This window comes from Pseudonaja textilis, chromosome 3 (genome assembly GCF_049901715.1).
Source record: "Pseudonaja textilis isolate UNSWEBS1 chromosome 3, rPseTex1.2, whole genome shotgun sequence".
NCBI lineage: Eukaryota > Metazoa > Chordata > Lepidosauria > Squamata > Elapidae > Pseudonaja > Pseudonaja textilis.
This window is the reverse complement of record NC_141992.1, coordinates 149,617,903-149,636,024: the sequence shown is the minus strand read 5'-3', so window position 1 is coordinate 149,636,024 and position 18,122 is coordinate 149,617,903. Positions and strand designations below refer to the sequence as shown.

Sequence of the window (18,122 nt, the reverse complement as noted above, 5' to 3'; positions counted from 1 at the left end):
GATAAAGGAGTACCGGATTGCATCTTTCATCAAATAAAAACCCAGCAAACCCGAAATATATTATTCTGCTTTCGGCACGGACTCGACTGGGCCGAGGCCACCTTTACTAAAACTTCCCGCGCGCGGCCAATCGCTTAACGAAAAGCCGCTTTAGGGAAGAGGGGGGGGTAGGGAAGGCCGGCCGCTCACAGAGGCGGGTGCGTGGCCTAGCCGCGTAGCATTGACGACGCAGAGCCCACGCCCACCGACAAGGTGAACTCGGCGTCTCCGGCTTCAAGGGCGTTGCCGTCTCTCCTTACGCACTCGGCCCGCCTTTTCCCGCCTGCGAGAGCCGAGAGTGGTTGACCCAGGAGATAGTCTCTGCCTTTGCCTTGGTGACGCAGAGGCTGACGTCTCCGGCCACATTCCTATCCGGGAAGCTCCGTCTTTTACTTCTGAGCCCAGAAAGCCGGTGCCTTCCGCCACGCAGCCCAAGTCGCCGCCGCCGCTGCTCTGTAGGATGAAGATCTGGAGTTCAGAACACGAATTCGGGTAAGGGAGGGCGGAAGGAAGGGGCGCTTCGCCCCGGCGAGGACGTAGCGAGAGATCCAACACGGGTTCCTCTCTAGCCCGCTCTCTCTTGAAGACCTCCAGCTTTTCCTAGCTTGCTATCTTTCCCGTCCCTTTAATGGGAAAAGGCTAAAGTGATCCACTCTGCTGGGGCTAATGAAATCCTGGTTTATTTCTTGGGCAGTTTGCGCAGTGGGCTAACCTATAACCCACGATTGACAAATCATCCCTCCTGGATCCCCGGAACGGCCTCTAAAGATACAAAGAGGCAGCCTCGTTTGGACTGGAGGTTTTTAAGAAGAGAGTGGACGGTCTACTTGTCTGAAATGGTATATGTTCTCCTGCTTGAGCAGAGGGGCTGGACTTGAAGACCTCCAAGGTCCCTTCCAGCTCAATTTTGATTCTAGATGTTGTGTGAACGCAGCCCGTAACCCCCAACTTTTTGGCTAGCGCCAGGGAAACCCGTCTCCTACAACGTTTCTGCCTAATTGTTGTAGCTTTGCCGACCTCACAGTCCTGATGTTGAAGACTCAGGTGAAAAGTGGGAAGAGCTTCAAAAGTTGACCGGTATTGGTGGATTTAGATAGAGTCGCACTCATTTTGATATCTTTAAAGCATTAATTCAGTATTTATAGTAACTAGGTCTTTTCCCCCTAGTGTTTCCTTCCTGTTCTTATTGCAGGACAAAATAGTTCTTGACTTGCCCTCTAACGGAAACTGGTAAGATGACACTTCTGCTAGGATGCTGGAAGGTCATAAAGTTGGGTGTTTTCTTCCTCTATGAATGTTTGTGATCCAGGCTGGGTAGCCCTTTGTGGTTTATCTTAAAACCCTTACTTGTTCTGAGGTTTTTAGAAGTAGTTTTCTGGTAACTATGCAATTTGAAATAAACAGTTTGATTAAGTGACAAGTAAAACTAGTCCTAAATCTTGCTCTCTGGCCTCCACTGTTTTGACATATTGAGTCTGTTTTGGTTATGAAAAATCCAGAGATTTTTTTCCTGGTTTATGTTTCTCTGTATATATACATAAGAAACATTTTGCTTTCTAAATCCATTTTTTCTTTGTCAACTTTTTTGAGTTAGTAACATGCTGGTAAATAGCTATGCTATTATGAAACAATCCTATGAAATTTCATGATAAACCATAGGTCTTTTCTATTCACTGATCTTTTCCCAGAACCTCATACAGTTCTTCCAGCTGATACTGAATGTGTTTTTGTATAATTAATAGAATGAATTTGAATGAGCCCAACATTCAGCTATTCTAATTTTCAGGCTTCTGGGTGATTCTGAAAAGGTGCTGCTGCTTTAAGCAACACATTGAAGGCAATGAATTGATGCCTTTAAACAGTCACACCTTTTTTAGACTTCCATGAAAGCCTAAAGAAAAGAGGGTATTTTAATAAATGGCAGAGTGGCTCTGAAGCATTTAATTTTTTTTAAGTATGAGGAGTTTAGTTAAGTATGGAATTCTAATCCTTGCGAGGTTTTTTTTTCCTGAATGTTTCAGGACATCTGAATGTGAATTTATCACTTTTCTGTACAGTGTCTGGTTAGATTGCATAAGCCTTAAGATTGCACATATTGGTGTGATGAAAATCTTGTAATCTCGTTACTGACATTTCAGCTATCTTAAATCTGCATTTTTATTCAGAAATAGATATAAAAATGAGAATATAAACCTGTGGCTGCAGTTTCCTACCAAAATTTATAGGACCCTCTTCTAATTACATCAATAATATTCTGCTAAGAGAGGACTTTTTAATTAATATGTGAAATAATTTCTTGGTGGAGGATCATTTTTTTAAGAATGAAAATAGAAGATAGTGCTACTTATACTTAATATTTGTCAGTGTTCCTTCCACTAGAAATGGAAACAGCAGGTGGATATGTTTTTAGGACATGCAAAATGTGATGCAAAGGTAGCAGGTAGAATATGTACAGTGGTAAAAAAAAAAAAGAATATTTGTCCCAATAATTTAATATGGCTGGCTGTGTGAATGTGCTTTTGCCTAATTTATTGTATAGAAATGAGTGTTGGATATATCAAAAGAAATATAAAAGCAAAAGGAGGTAAACACAAGGGGAGGGGGATAGCTTAGAAATTTATGAAATAAGAATGCATGCTGTTGAATGAGCATTGAATACAAAAATGAGCAAGCAGTATAAAAGAAGAATGCTGATGGCTTGGTCATAGGGAAAGATTGAGGCTCAAATTGCGAAACAAGTATGTGAAGGGGAAGACAAAGATTACTAGGGTTGTATGAAATGGCATATAGAAAAGGTAAAAACCGAAACTGGGACATGTATTGAAGGTGTCTTTCCCTGATCTTATTTTTTTGTCTTTTAAATCTTTTGTTTAAGTGTTACTCTTTTTCTAAGATTTGCATAACATTGCTTAACTAGACAAAGAACTGCATGATTGGTATGATGTATATCAGTGGACCAACACCCCAGAATATCTGTCATCTTGCCAAAGTTTATCTAAGATTAAATCCCGAAACTTGAGATAGTCAATTTGAGTGGTGTAATATAACATATTACATATTGAGTTTTAAAAATTCACATTATTATTTGTCTGACATTTAGTATCAAACATTTAACTGTCAGCAAAAGCTTCAATCTTGTCTGGAAGTGCCAGAAGATAAACTGTATAGGTAGAGCTCACTAAAAGACAATAATTCGGACTAGAATTTCTATCACTAAGCAAGTGTGATGTCACATAACCAGATTTCTTAGTGACAACAACCCCAGCAGATCCTGTTGCCGTTATTAAGTGAGGATCATGGTTGTTAAGTGAGGACCTCATGTGATTGTGACTTGTGAATACTTATCAGCTTCCAGCAAGTAAAGACAATGGGGAAGCTGGCAGGAAGTTGCAAATCTCCTTCGGTGGCTTTACAAGCAGGGAAGCAGGGGTTTGAGGACCTGGGATGCAGAAGTGTGTATGTGGGTAATTTGTTGTGTGAGCCCAGCAAAGCCAGCATATGTGTGCTCAGTACAAGAGCAAACAGATAGGTGGCTGCCTGGGCCCATGGTTTGGGATTTCTTTGAGAGAAAGAAGAGTGGGAATTATTTACTATAGTAACTTGCAACCTTCCATACTGGCTTCCCCTTGACTTTCTTATAGAAAGCCAGCAGAGAAGGTCACAAATGGTGATCATAGGATGCTGTAAGTTGTCAAGCTCCTGAATTGTGGTCATGTGATTGATTGCAGGAATGTTGAGATGGGCACAAATATGAATACTGGTCGTAAGTATCACTTGTCAACCCTGTCCTAACTTTGAATAGTTGCTGAACAAGTGGTTGTTAACCGATAACTACCAGGATGCATTCTTGCCTAAGAAAAAGTTCCTGTCAGCTTTTCAGATTTGGAAAGAAAGAATGGAATGTTCTGGCACACTGAATGAGATTGTACTACTGATATGAATTGGTGAAGTTCTTGTTGCAATTATTTTTCCTTTGTTAAGACTCATGCTAAAAGATACGTTTAATGTGGTTTGAAATTGCCAGGGCACATCAAAAAAGACCATTTTGAGCATTTTATTTTATTTTTATCCTGCCTGTGTTGTTATTTATAAATAACTCAAGGTGGCAAACATACCTAATACTCCTCCTTACTCCTTCTATTTTCCCCACAACAACAATCCTGTGAAATGAAGTGGACTGAGAGAATGATTGACCCAAAGTCCTCCAGCCAGTTTTTCATGTCTAAGACAGGACTCAGATTCATGGTCTTCTGGTTCCTATGCCAGCACCTTAACTACTAGACTATACTGGCTTTTTCCCTGTGTTGGAGGAAATATTGTTGCTCCTATTAAATTAAGAACCAAAGTGGTTGAAAATAGATCCAACAAAGTATATTTTATTGGCAGGCCCAGATTATAGAAATCACAGGCCTCCTCACCAAGGATTTGCAGAAGAACCCTGAACAAAAGCATGGTTATAGATGTTAGACATTTGGTTTGTTACTCTATGTAACAAAGATTCAGAAAATATTGTAAATTTCAGTGAGACATTTGCATAATGCCTTTGAATATGGTGGTGAGTAACCTTGCCCTGGTGCTCTGGTATCCCTTCACACAATTAAGATTCCCTTTTGTATACAGTCAGCGCAGTTTTTAAACAATAGTGTTTAATGTATCTGCATCCTTCCTCCTGTTATCTTATTCTGTTAACATTCTGAGGAAAGACAATTGTTCTGTGGTTTCTGTTATCTGTTACTCTAGGGACACTGCACTAGCCATTTCAAATTCTACCGTACAGTTCAATTTTAAATTATGGAAGAGCTGTTAACTAAAAGAATAAATGATGTATAAATGAATTAAACCTCCAGGCAAGTATTAATTATCAAGAGAATCTAACAGCTCAAGCTGTGTATATTTTAGCATATGGGAATTGCAACAGAGCCATAAAAGAGGGATGTGTGTGGAAAAGTTAATCCTATAGAAGGATCATGTTCTACTCTTCTCCTTTCAGTTCCAGTGATCTAATTCTAAAGCTACTTCTAAAAATCAAAGTCCAGCTTACATGTTCAGAATATACCCATGTTAAGTGCTGACTTATTATATTCAGCAGCCTGAGGCAAGTAGGGAACAAAGGTTGTTTGGTTTATGTTGGATACTTCTAGATTTACCACCAATAGTTTTCAAACTGACCTGGTTTCTTGAATAGGCATGCATTGAATCCTGATGCCTTTGTCAAATATTTCATTTGCCTAGTCAGTTTTCTGGAGCCATCAGAATTCAGCATAAATGGAAAATATAAATAGATTTTAAAAGTGACCGATGAAAACTATCTAGAAATCTAAAACTTCCAGAAATGTGGTAGGTATAAACAGACAAACGAATAGAAATGAGAGGATATTTCCAGGTCAAGTGGATGTGACACAAGACTGAAAACTACTTTAAAAACTCATAACCACAATTGAAACAATTTCGAAGTTGGCACTGGTGATTAAAAGAGCTCTGTTTTAAGAAAATCTTAAATACAGGATTGAATTGATAACCTGAAAGATTTTCCTTTGAGTATATTAGGCCGTTCCTAGATAGGAACTTTCTACTGAGAAAGTTTGTCTTGTTGGTTTTTAAAATGAATAATATTTGCATTGGTGTTGTAATGACGAGGCAATCGAGTTGTTTGATCATGAACAACTGAATCATGATGATCTTTAATGGAGTCTAGTCTTGCATTTATACACATTTTTAGTTATCCTCCATCACTGGTTAACTTTGGTTACTACTTAACTTTTGTTATTGTTTAGCATAGTAATCCATTCAATTAATTATCTCTAGGTAAAGTCTAGCATATGTTTACTTCCTCTCTCTAATCCTCCTTTAGATTAATGACTTTGTTTACCTGAGTTGTATTTGCTTGGAAACATTCTTTATCTGAGGTTTGCCATCCGAGATTGGAACATTCCTGCAATTACAACTCTACACATTGGTATTGTAATAGTATGATGTTCTTGTAATGCTGCTCATGCTAAAACAAATTCTGATAGAATTCTTCCAATTGAAGAATATAAAGTAGAATCAACATTAAAAGTTCATTACACATGAAGATCTTATTCTTTATAACATTAGCAAATCATTTTATTGTACATTAATTTTATGTTAGGCTACACTTAACGTCCTTTGGATTGTGGGTGTGGACGGAAGTTCATTTAAAAAAATGCGTACATTTACTTTCTCTTAACTAACATAATATGGATAGGAAAAGTTGGGAGAAGAATTAAAATGTAAGGAGATTCAGGAGATACCGATTCCTTTGAGTGGGCATTCTTTAATACAAATTAAAATAATTGCTACTTGCATTGAACCTTCTTAAAGATGTACGTTGATTAATTCTGTTCTATTTCATTTTTCTCAGGCATCCATGGGATACTGTAATAAAAGCTGCAATGAGAAAATACCCCAATCCTATGAACCCATCAGTGGTAGGAGTTGATGTCCTGGACCGAAGCCTTGATAATCAAGGAAGATTACATAGTCATCGATTACTTAGCACAGAATGGGGTCTACCAAATATTGTAAAAGCTGTAAGTTACAATTAACTTCCTAAATTATTACCCTTTTGGCTTCTTAATACAATTATCATTTTTGACCTTGCATGAGTCTAGTGATAAATATTTAATATCGTTTTGTTAGGAGAAAGAATTACGTGTCTGTGGGGAACCATATTTTTAAAGATTTATGTTTATTGCATAATTTCTGATCATGTGACTTTAGATTAATTTTCTTTTTTTTCCTTTTTTTTTCTTCAAGATTTTGGGAACAAATAGAACTGTTACATACATTAAAGAACATTCAGTAGTTGATCCAGTGGAAAAGAAAATGGTATTGAGCTCCACAAATGTAAGTAATGAAGTCTGTTGGGTTTTTTGCTTGCAGGACAAGAGACTTGCTGAATGCTTTCTCTATAGGTGTTTTTTAATACAAGGTTTGAAGATTTTTTGAAAATATGTAAGACCAAAGTGGTAAACAAGGACAGAACGCTAGATAATATTCAGTATCTCCAAAGTAAACCTTAGGAAAGTCATGCTGAGGATTATAGGTTTGAGAGTAGAATGGGCATCTTAAAAGAATCACAGTCAGTTATTCTGCTTATATTGATACTTAAACTATGAGCCTTGAAACTCTTATGGCTACAGTCCACAACAATGGGTTTAAGATTTCACCATTTTTAAAATGGTCCTTTTATTTAAGATTTTTTTCATTTAATATGAAAGAGTAAGTCAGAAATTATAAAATAACTAATTTTTATTTTTAATCTTTATTTTTCTAAGATAACACTTACAAATCTTGTATCAGTGGATGAACGATTAGTTTATACACCTCATCCGGAAAATCCTGAAAAGTAAGTTTAGCTCTTCTGCTTAAACAAAAGTGTGAAAATTAAGAATCCTTTGTCGTCTAAGTTTTAAATTTTTTTCCTTCTCTAGGACTCTTCTAACTCAAGAAGCAATTATTACAGTAAAAGGTGTTAGTCTCAGTAGTTATTTGGAAACTTTAATGGCCAACACAATATCATCTAATGCTAGAAAGGTAGGCATATAAAATCTTTTTATTGTGTTACTGTTGTTGCTATGAGGATTCTTTAAGACTTAATAAGTATATGTTATCAATCCATTGGCTTTTGAGATAGATGAGTAGTATGTAATACTACTGAGGGGAAATCCAAGATGCCCTAAATTAAAAATATTTTAACAGAAATAAAAGAGTAATCAAAATGCAATACTATTTAGTAGTTTTTTTTCAGTATGATGCCATCTAGACATTTTGGATTATAATCCAATTTCTCAATTGTCAGGGAGTGATGAGAATTAAATTGAACAAAAGTCACTTATTCAATATTTTGAAAATGTGGTGAATACATGATGACTGGGTGATGGATTGCCCATTCACAAACTACCTGTGCTTTTGCCAACCCCTGTACTTCCTAAAAATATTCAGTCTTTTTTTTTATTGCAGGGAGCATATTTATCACAGCAGCTTTGACCTGCAGCTATATCCCATTTTATAAAGAAGTCCTGGTATCCATACATCTCTCTGTGTGTATGTCCTGGTTAAAATGGGTATTTATAGCTCAGAAGAGTAGAACATGTGTGACTAAGACACAATCACATATTCAGTTTGAACTTGAATTGGAAATATGGCAGCTGGCCTCCTGAACATAGATCAAAGTATAGTATTTCTTACTGCTAATTAGCTTCCCCAGTGGGTTTCTGAAAGTACATATGATTTCAGAGGAAGCAATCACCGGCTTGCCATTTTTAGCCTCGAACAAAGGAGAGAGGAAAAAGAAAGGTGTTTATGTATTATGTTTAAGGCAGCAGTTACTACTGCATGATATGATGTGATGTGGGCACCTTCCTGAGGGAAATCTGGGGACAGGAATTATTTACAAGTTATTTAAAATTAAAATTGCCCAAATGTCATGGAATGTAATGTAAGAAAAGTGCAAAAACTTGTTTTTCTCAAGGTTATAGGCTTGTAGGGACCACCCAGTAGTGCTTTGTTCCCAGCCCCTGGTTTGTTTGCAAATGTAATCTGGCAACTACAATGTGGAACTGGTTCAAACTGTTCCATAGATGGTATCATTAGGCAATTCCCATCCAGTGTATCTGAAATAGCCAGTCCTATTGCTTCCTAAGTTCAGTAAGGTATGAAAAACATGGCATACTTTCTGTTATGGCTGCATTCCATTGAGAAGAGTCTGCTACTTCAGGGAAAGCTGAAGTCAAGAGCTGGCCTGCCTCATTTTTACTCTGTCCCTCACTTTACAGATTAGTCCAGATTGCAAATACCTGTTCTATTTAGTAACAAAAAAAAAGAGGTTGCAAAATGGTTACTTTAGATGATTGATGTTGCTTTAAAATAAGGTGTAATACAAACAGTCCATATGTTTGAGATATTGGTGGTAAACCTGTCGCTTCCAGCTATTGCTGATGGTTTAAGTTTTTGGAAAGTTTTTCAGTATATGAAAAAGTAAAAATTTCCCATTCTGTGTTAGTGGGTAAGAGAAAGCTAGCTTCATAATAACTGTATATCTTTTTCAATAATTTCTGGTGCAATTAATTTCAAATAATAAATATGAAGTTTAGTCAGTGGTATTTGAATGTACATGAACAAGTCTGACAATCTGCTGCTCCCTTTTTCCCCTGTGACTTTTGGTTTGTCCTAATTGCAGCACTTAATGTTTGCTATGAAATGTAACTTTTGGTTCTCTGAGGTGTAATTCTTATGTCCTTTAGAATTTAATTAGAAATGACTGGCAAAATGGCAACTAAGTAGCTCACTCCTATAAAGATTATTTTTTGGAAAAGATCCATATGTTGAGATGCTGTTCACAGATTTTTTGGGGGAATGTGATAAACAATCATTTTTACATTTACCTGCCTGTTTATAAAATTGTCAGTGCATTGCTTGATCTAGTCATTTGCCTGCAGTTTTTCTGCAGTTTCTTCTTTTCTGTCCTAATGCTGAGACCACTAAACAGTTGAAGTGCCTCTGTATTTTTCACCCATTCAGCTGAGGTCACTTTAATTTTGTAACCAAGTGTCTAGATGACAGTTATTTTTTAAGAATGGGTAATATATAATCTCAAGTAGATACTAAAAACAAACAAGCAACAACACATTGTACTTAGTTGACTTTTCAATATTAGTATGATGGGATGCATGTTTATATGCTGTCAAAATCCCACTTTGCTATATGTATAAACTTTTAAGGGTACTCTTGCTTGCTATAGCTATGCAATTAAAAATGTTTAATTTTGTGAGAGGCTATTATAGGGTTGATGGAAAAACTGTTTGCTGCAAGTTGTACATTTTTTCTGTGTTGCTCCAGGGGTGGGATGCTCTTGAATGGACAATTCAACATTCTGAAAATGTTCTAAGCTAGCAGTCTCTTTCTACAGCTGCATTTTGTACTAACTAGTGGTAATGTCAGCATTTGTTATCTTGGTATAGTATTTCAGCTTCTACCAAGTACATGCATGTTGTGGTGATGTACCTTTAAAAAGTTGCATGCTTTTATATGTATATACACACATTACATATAGAGGAACTGTGCCCTTAATTCATTAATTATGGAATCAGGGCTCCTTTGGTACCTAAATACTTTGTCATAGGAAGATTCTTAATCCAAGAGGATCAATTTAAAGTTATTTTTATATTCTTTGTTGTTGCTTTTTGTGTAAAAAGAATGTTATTAGAACACTGGTGGAAATTTCTTTTCTGGCATTTCTATGTTGAATTGGTTGAAAAGCTCTATTGTAGCAGTACCTGTCAAATCAGATGGATTATGTTTCAGGTCTGGGCATTGCAAGACTAGATGGGAAACAACTATTCATTGAAGAGTTACATTCAAATTCTTGGTTGCTTAACATGTACTACTTGAGGTCAATATTGGTTTCAGACTCTGTAGTATATTTCTGTAGAACCGGGGTGTCAAACATTGTCATTACATGACATATCACAACTTGTCCTTCACTAAACTGGGGTAGGTAAGGGGTGGGATGCTACCAGTTTGGCCCGGTTCTATAGAACCAGTAGCTCCAAAGAGCAGCTGACACCAAACCGGTTCGCTGCAATGGTCTTCTGGTTGTCTGGCCCCCCGCTCGCCTGGGCTCTAGGATGTCCTTTATTCTCTGCTTTTTCCTCCTCAGCTGCTTTGTGTGGCACAGCTGAGTGCCGCTCGTCAGCTGGAGCAGGTGAATGGTTGCTGGACCTAGTAATTTGTAAATAATGTGCACGCATGCACATGAAGCGAACCGGTTGTTATGCCGGTAGGATCCCACCCCTGGGGTAGGTGTGGCCAGTGCGTGATGCATCTGGCCTGTGGACTGCAAGTTTGACGTGCCTGCTGTAGAAATATGATGCCAACTGTATTTAGTTGATTATGTGCCAAGAAGTCATTATCAACTTGTAACAACCCCACAGATTTTTCTGCATGGTGCTCTCTTAACAGAACATTGTTAATACAGCTTGTGCTAAAAGCTTATATAAATACAATCAGTGTACTCTGATTGTCAGGCTATGTATATGGATTCCAGCTGCTAGAATTTGACAGAGATAGATGGATGCTATCCAAAACTTCCTCATGAGGAGGCAGCCAATTCTCAGGTGTTTACATCTCATGCCTTGCCTTTCTTGACAGTGCCGTGGGAAAGAAGTGGGGAAGGTAGCAAACTGCATGCATGTCATGATATATCTAAGTCAGACCATATGTACTCATAGAAAGGTAAGATTGCTTCCTCCAAATAATTAGGAGGTTGGAATTAAAGTTACCATTTTGAAGATTAGGCCTTATTTGGGAAGGGCTACTTGCCTGATGAATGTAACTCTTTGGGGACATCTAAATGATCCTTCTCTCTTTTCTTCCCTTCACAAACAGTTGCTTCCTTCCTTGACCTCATCTCCGTCTCCTTCCTTCCTTCCATTCAATATGATTCTTCATCTGGACAGTGGTTTAAGTGACAGAATATGCTGATGAATTAATGGATTTATTTGCATTATAGTCTTATTAATTTTAGAAAGTTACTTATTCAGTAGTCTGTTTTGTCTATTTCTGGAGTGTGGGGTTTTTTTGTCCATCACATATTCAAGCCTGTAAAACACTCATATTTATTGGCAATGTTGAAAATTTCCAGCTGGTGAGTTAAATGTAAATCCTGGGCACAAAATGTTGTCCAGAATTATATTTTCCTATCTACTTATTTTGAAAATTGGTAGCCCTGGGAAACCTTGTCTTCAATTCAGCACTGTCTTCTTTTGGATAAATGCAGTAGATATCTTCATAGTTTATAGATACATGATTGCTTTTGTGCTTTTTAAGTGAGCAGTCATATAGAACCTTTTGACTCCACTTGCATCTAATTCAAGCTAAGATGATTAACATATTTTTGAGATTAAAACAGCTTTCTCTTTTTCATTCTCCTTTGCATATAAGGAGAAACTAGAACTTTCTAGTTATAATTTATAATTATGCTTGTATCTAGATTGACTACGGAGAATGGCATAAAAACCAGTTGCTGTTCATTGGAATGCAATGAATTACAGCTCATTAATTGAGATGTTACTTAATTCATACTAATAAAGTAACATTTTCCATAATAAAAGTGTTGATTTTGTATTTATACAATTAAATAACTTGTTTTTTTAGCTTCTGATAAAATTGTTAGTTATCTATAGCAATAAATTTAGATAGGGCTCTCTTTATATTTTTCTATCAATCTTGGAATAGAATAGTTTAATTTCTTTGCTTAATATCCTAATTTACAGTTAATTAAAATTTATACAAAGATGGTGCAATAGTGTAATTCTTTAAACACTGTGATTTTTGGAGTGTGTGTATATAGTATGAAAATGGTACATGCTCATCATATCTTTTTAGTTGCCCTTAAATTAAAAACCATTAACATTGTGTCAATTTTGTACTATCATCATATGCATAAACATATTAAAGTTGCATGTCTATTGGCAAATCTGCTTGCTTACAGTGTATATTAATACACTATCTGAAATACATTGCAAACTAATTCTTTGTCAGGATTATTCTACCCATAACTAAGTTTATTAAAAGTAATTTAATTTATGTGTCTCCTTCAACTGCTATAAATGAAAGAGTAGCTGTTCATTGCAACATAAACTTGGGAATTCAGACATTCGCTTATTTATCAGTATAATTGGAATTCGCTGAAATCAAATTATTTCACTACCTAGAATTTATTTAAATATACACCCCCAAATTTTATTTCACCTGGAATTTTGTTGACATAGGTGAGGGATTTGAAGTAATGTTTAAGATTTCTGAAAATTGATATATTGCAAGTATCTTGCACTGTAAGAATGCAATGGTTCACACTGTTTTGTAATCAACCAGTGAATGTCTTCTTTCAGCATGTTATTTTTCTGTGTTGAAGATTAATTTTCATCATTTTTAAAAAGATTTTTATCTAGAAAATTTAAAAGTAGATCTAAACTGTAATTTGCAATACCGAAGCATGTTCAGATATCAGATAGATTGTAGTTTAAAGATGGTTGATTTAGAATGAAAAATGTTGAAATGTTTGCTGGCTTCAAAATATATGGAAATGTTAACAATGAATATAGTTTGCAAAAATGTGAAACTACCTTAGAAAAGATATAATTGATCTGGATGCTCTTTAATAATTATGCAATTTGTGTCATATCTACCACAAAGCCTTTTATTAAGAGATACTGCAGTACTGACCTCACTCTAGATTCTTTTGGGAAAAGTCATGGTTATCATATATTCAGGATCAGTTATGCTGTTGCAGGCCTAAAGTTGCATTATGGATATTATTAATGTTAAGCCTTGGATCTGCTATATTTACTTGGTGCATTTTTCCTCACATTATAATTAAACTTTTTTTAAGAATTCACATTTTTGCAATTTAAGGATAATACATGCAACTAGTACAATATTCTAGCAGATGAAGACAAAGTAGTAAGCACCATCTGTTTTTTTTTCTTTAATAAAAGCAAAATGCCTGATTTGAGTCATAGGTTTTGCTGTCATCATAGTAAGTGGGGCATAGGTAAGCAGTTCTAATCAAGTTTCCTATTCCTACCTCACATATTTTTACAGAACGATAGTAAAATTGATAGCTGGAATATGTGCAGGTAGAACATAGTTGATCTTGATTACATTCAAAAAAGGAGTAGTTAAGTTTGGATATGGTTACTGCTTGATGAGAAATTGTTGCCAGCTAATTCACTGTGTGTACTTGTGACATGGCTGTTACTTCATATTGATGAGATTAGATGTAGGTTTAGCTCTCTAAGGTGATTTAATTCTAAGTATTTATGATACTTCAAAAAGTCTGAAATTTTATTGAACATAATCCCCTGTATTCGCTTTCCGTAAGTTTATCTAAGTAGCAATGAATAATTAGTTGTAAGTCATTTCGAGCTGGAAGTAACCCTTCAGTTGAGCTCTTTATAATTATCTAAGTGCCATTAAAACAGGTTGTTGTACAAGTTTTTGTATTAACTTCAGAGATCAAAATATTAGTAAAACAAGACTATATGAGTATTCAATAGTCATAAATTAGGGTTTTGTATTAGTTTTAAAACAATTTCTTCAATTAAAATTTTTAGACAAAATTGATTTCAGCAACATGTTGAAAGGTTTTGGATTCATAGCCCATTGTGTTCCTCACCATGATTTGTAATGTCTTCTTTTAATCTTTGTTATTAGGGAATTTCTCAAAGTTGGAAATAGCTAGCAATTTTTCCTGAGCTCTGTGGGATGGCAAACTGGCTTTGGAGTTAACCTCAAGGACTGTAGAATTCTTATGTAGCATTATTTTCTAGGACTAGCCCTTAAAGTACTGTATTATTTCAATTGCAGAAGGGAGAAAAAGAAATCAAGCAAGGAATTTTCTCATTAAAAAGGAAAAAGATACTCTAATGTATTTTCTTCGTTGAGATGCAGTATGGTTAATGGCGAGTACAATAATTCCAGTATTCTCTTAGTATTGTGGCGTGTGAAAAAGTTTCACAACTTTTTGATTAGAATTTGGGTCATTGATACATTTTATTCTGGAAATATTTGTAAATCCAATCTGTCTTTAGCAGTCATCTCGAAATGGTTGAAACTCCGTATTTGATTTGATGGATTGAGAAAGTAATATATTGCCATTATTAAGATCTTGTAATTTAGTTGGCAAGGGCATTGTTTACAGAAAAATTGTGTCATTAGGTTAAATATTAAAGATTTTCAAAATAAGTTAAAATTAATGCTGTTTCTTAAGAGGGCCAAGAAATAACCCTATAGTTTCAGTAGGACTAATAATATAGCAGCTTTTTCATAATCTAGGCAGAAATAAATTATTTTGCTTTTGAAACTTTTTAGGTTCTGCCAGAGGAAAGTTTTACATGCTTAGCATTGTTTCCAGTCATTCAAATAACATTTTCTTTTTCCACTACAGGGACGTGAAGCTTTAGAATGGGTGATTGGTGAACTAACTTCAACACGAGACAGTATAAAATCAACAATGGCAGCTGCTTCGATGGAAAACTGATGAACTGTCACAATCTTTATTTTTCCATTTAATTTTTTGTTATTGTTGTTGCTGAGGCAAATACTGCTTACTTTTTGATATACATAAATAGGCAGGCAGGCAGAGAGACTGAGAGAGTCTGTTAATTTATAATGAGATTTACAGGACACTTTTTTTTCTTTAACACTGAAGAATTTTTGGGGACCTACTGCATTATAATTAAACTTATTTTTTATATATATGGATTCAAGATATAGTTACCTAATTCCCCGCAGGACAATGACCTCAAATTCAAGCTATTTACATGGATTGCAAACTGAAAGAAAGATTGAAGATTAGTCTACATAAATACCAAGCTGTGTTTTGATGAAGAGCTATGTGAATATACTTTTGAATGTGCTGCTCTTTTTCCTGCTTAAATCTTAGCATTTATTTTTTTAAAGTACAGTTGTGGTTCTTTGTTGAAGTACACAGGTACCAAAAATATGGAGATTCTGTCAAGCTGTAGTGGCTATTTATTTGGGGTGGGTGGAGTTGGAATGCCAGTCCAAAATTGTGTTTTTTAAACTTGAACAATTTCAAGATGTATAGATTTCAACTCCCAGAATTCTGGGAGTTGAAGTCCACATATCTTAAAATTACCAAGTTTGAAAAACATTTATCCAGAAGAGATATAAAGGCATGCTCTGATTAATTTCCTTAATTTTGCAGCATGGCCTATTGTTTTAAAGAAGCCTGTTTGCAGAATATACCAAGCAGTGCTTCTTGGCGAGTTACACTGTTTGTTTCAAGTTTCTGTGGTATTATTTTTTTGCATTGTTTGTAGAGGGCTGAACAAGAAATGCCAACATTTTACCTCTTTATTTATATTAAAAGGACTGCTAAACATAGGGGAGCAGATATTTTGCTACAAGATAGTAATCTAAATATTTTCTTGCCAGCTGATATTTAGTGCATTATTTATTTTGAAATGGATTTATTCTGTTCATTTATGAAAGGCCAGTTAATACCTCAGAGGGAAATACTGGAAATAAAAAATGGGTAGAGATAGTTTCATAGGATAACTTGCTTGTTTAACTCATTATTTCACCTCATGGATTAGAAAGTTGAAAAAAGGTTTTCTCTTCCAGTCTGCATTTCACATCCTACTTTGAGAATTGGGCTTATCCTGTCCATAGAACTGTATCTTTCACAAGTTATGAAACTCAAAATGATTGCTCTTTGGAACAAACAGCCTTCATAAAGTTAGTTCAAATAGTGGTTCCAAATTTCAAAATTCAGTGGAATGTTCTAATAAAAATTAGAAATAGTTTTGATAATGAAGACAAATTGGACAATAGCTGTTTTAAGTTATGACAGGGATCTGTAACTTGTATGTCAGAGAGGATGCAGTAAAAATTGGCTTGAATATTACAAAGAAGTTTTCATGAAATAGAACTAGTTTTCAGTCATTTTTAAAGGTAGGTTTTGTTTGCATATCATTATATTTCATATAAATTAAGTTTCATTTTTCTACAAGTAATTCACTGAGGAATAAAAACCTGCGTTGTGATATTTCTTTAGAAATTGGAAGCAGGAAACATTTTAATTCATTAGTATATCCGAGTAATTTCAAAGCTTTAAAGGAAGATGTAAGGTACATAATTGCTTTATTTCCAGAGAGTTGTTTCAGAGAAACACAAACTGAAAAATACCTTTACTATAGGAAAACTACAATCCTTTTCCCTATCCGTAACCCTGCTAAATTCTTTGTTTCCAAGGCTTTTCCTGTCTATAGATTTATCTACACCACCATTTTGCATTTACCGATTCATTTGTTGGCATTACAATATAATTAATCACAGGAATAATTCCTTATATATGAATGAGACCAATAGGGTCTATAGCTTCAAATGTGAAGATGGTGGATGCAGCATTGCTGTCTTACTGATTAGGACATTTCCTATGAACCCTGCTGAACAAAGCCCTTCACTAAGAGAAAAGCAAAGCAAAATGTTGATATCGAACTTACTCCACCTCACGTTCTAATAGGAGAATTGGCAAGGAAAATAATAGTCTTTAAGATTCTATTTTCAGGTTTAATTGAAAAAGTGTAGCCGTTATGCTCTACACCACTTCCAGCAACTAATAGTGACTAAATACAGGTGTCTTTTCAGGTTCATTGTCTGGCAACATTACTTGCATGTTCAAATGTTTGATTCATACTGTCCATGAATCCATCTGGTCCTTAATTGGTCATGTAACCTTTTCCTTATTTGCATGTGCTTTTTGTTTGCATTTAAAAATTCCTCAGTGTAAATGAAGACAAAGCTATGTATCTTCAAAAGATGGAGAAAATGTATTTGGGATAGATGAAACTGTTTATGCCATGACCAGAAATATCTGTGCAAATTTTATTTTCTACCTGATTGGCTATTAAAATAGAAAAATACTATCTTCCCTGACAATGGGGTCCAGTTTCTAGAATAAAGAAATCTTGATTTTAATGGAGATGAGCAGACTGATTATTAGAAAACATTTAGTTCATTTTCTGTTTCGGACAGTCACATCAAAATCTGGTTTACATTCTTTTAGTTAATGTAGAAAAACTGCCATGATTGATGAAAGGCAGGAACTACTTTTCAAATAACATAACTAGTGAGAGGAGACATTGAAGCACTTTGTTCAAGGTCTTCATATTTTGTGATTTGATTGTAAATTCTACAAAGTGGCAAAACATCTGATCTCAAGTGTTAAATACCATAATTTCTGAAATTATAAATTAATATGACTCACCTAGGGATGGCAACAAAATCTTGTTTTTCTTTAAGAAAGCAGTCTGTTTTTATATCAGTTGTTGAACAGGATACCATGTAATGCTGAGTCATAAAAACTAAAAAAGCACTAGCAAGGATAGCAAATGTTCTAGAAAGAATCACTAAACTCAAGAGTAATTAGGAGTACATATTTCTTAGTTTTGTGTGACCCATGGTATGAAATACTTAAACAAAGGGGAGTATATAAAATTGTGTTTATATTTAATTTAAAACTCTAATAAAAA

At 35.2% G+C, this 18,122-nt stretch overlaps 1 protein-coding gene across 2 annotated transcripts; it reads left to right on the top strand.

The window, feature by feature from the left end:
- Nucleotides 1–332: 332 nt before the first annotated feature.
- On the top strand, nt 333–17,568 carry PRELID3A (PRELI domain containing 3A). 2 transcript variants are annotated; one of them, XM_026699422.2, is made up of 6 exons: nt 333–531; nt 6,422–6,590; nt 6,817–6,906; nt 7,338–7,408; nt 7,494–7,596; nt 15,011–17,568. In XM_026699422.2, exons 1-6 carry the CDS (start codon nt 500–502, stop codon nt 15,101–15,103), a joined length of 558 nt encoding a protein of 185 aa, XP_026555207.1. In that variant the 5' UTR covers nt 333–499; the 3' UTR covers nt 15,104–17,568. The 2 variants fall into 2 exon arrangements, with proteins under 2 accessions (XP_026555207.1, XP_087787171.1); XM_087931045.1 differs by lacking the exon at nt 15,011–17,568 and adding an exon at nt 9,901–9,969 and having other exon boundaries at nt 380–531.
- The last annotated feature ends 554 nt before the right edge of the window (nt 17,569–18,122 follow it).

Bases quoted from the DNA above. Each gene is read 5' to 3' on its own strand.
- PRELID3A (XM_026699422.2), top strand. From the start codon at position 500: ATGAAGATCTGGAGTTCAGAACACGAATTCGG. The intron at 532-6,421 runs GTAAGGGAGGGC...CATTTTTCTCAG, and splicing joins AGTTCAGAACACGAATTCGG to GCATCCATGGGATACTGTAA. The intron at 6,591-6,816 runs GTAAGTTACAAT...TTTTTCTTCAAG, and splicing joins TACCAAATATTGTAAAAGCT to ATTTTGGGAACAAATAGAAC.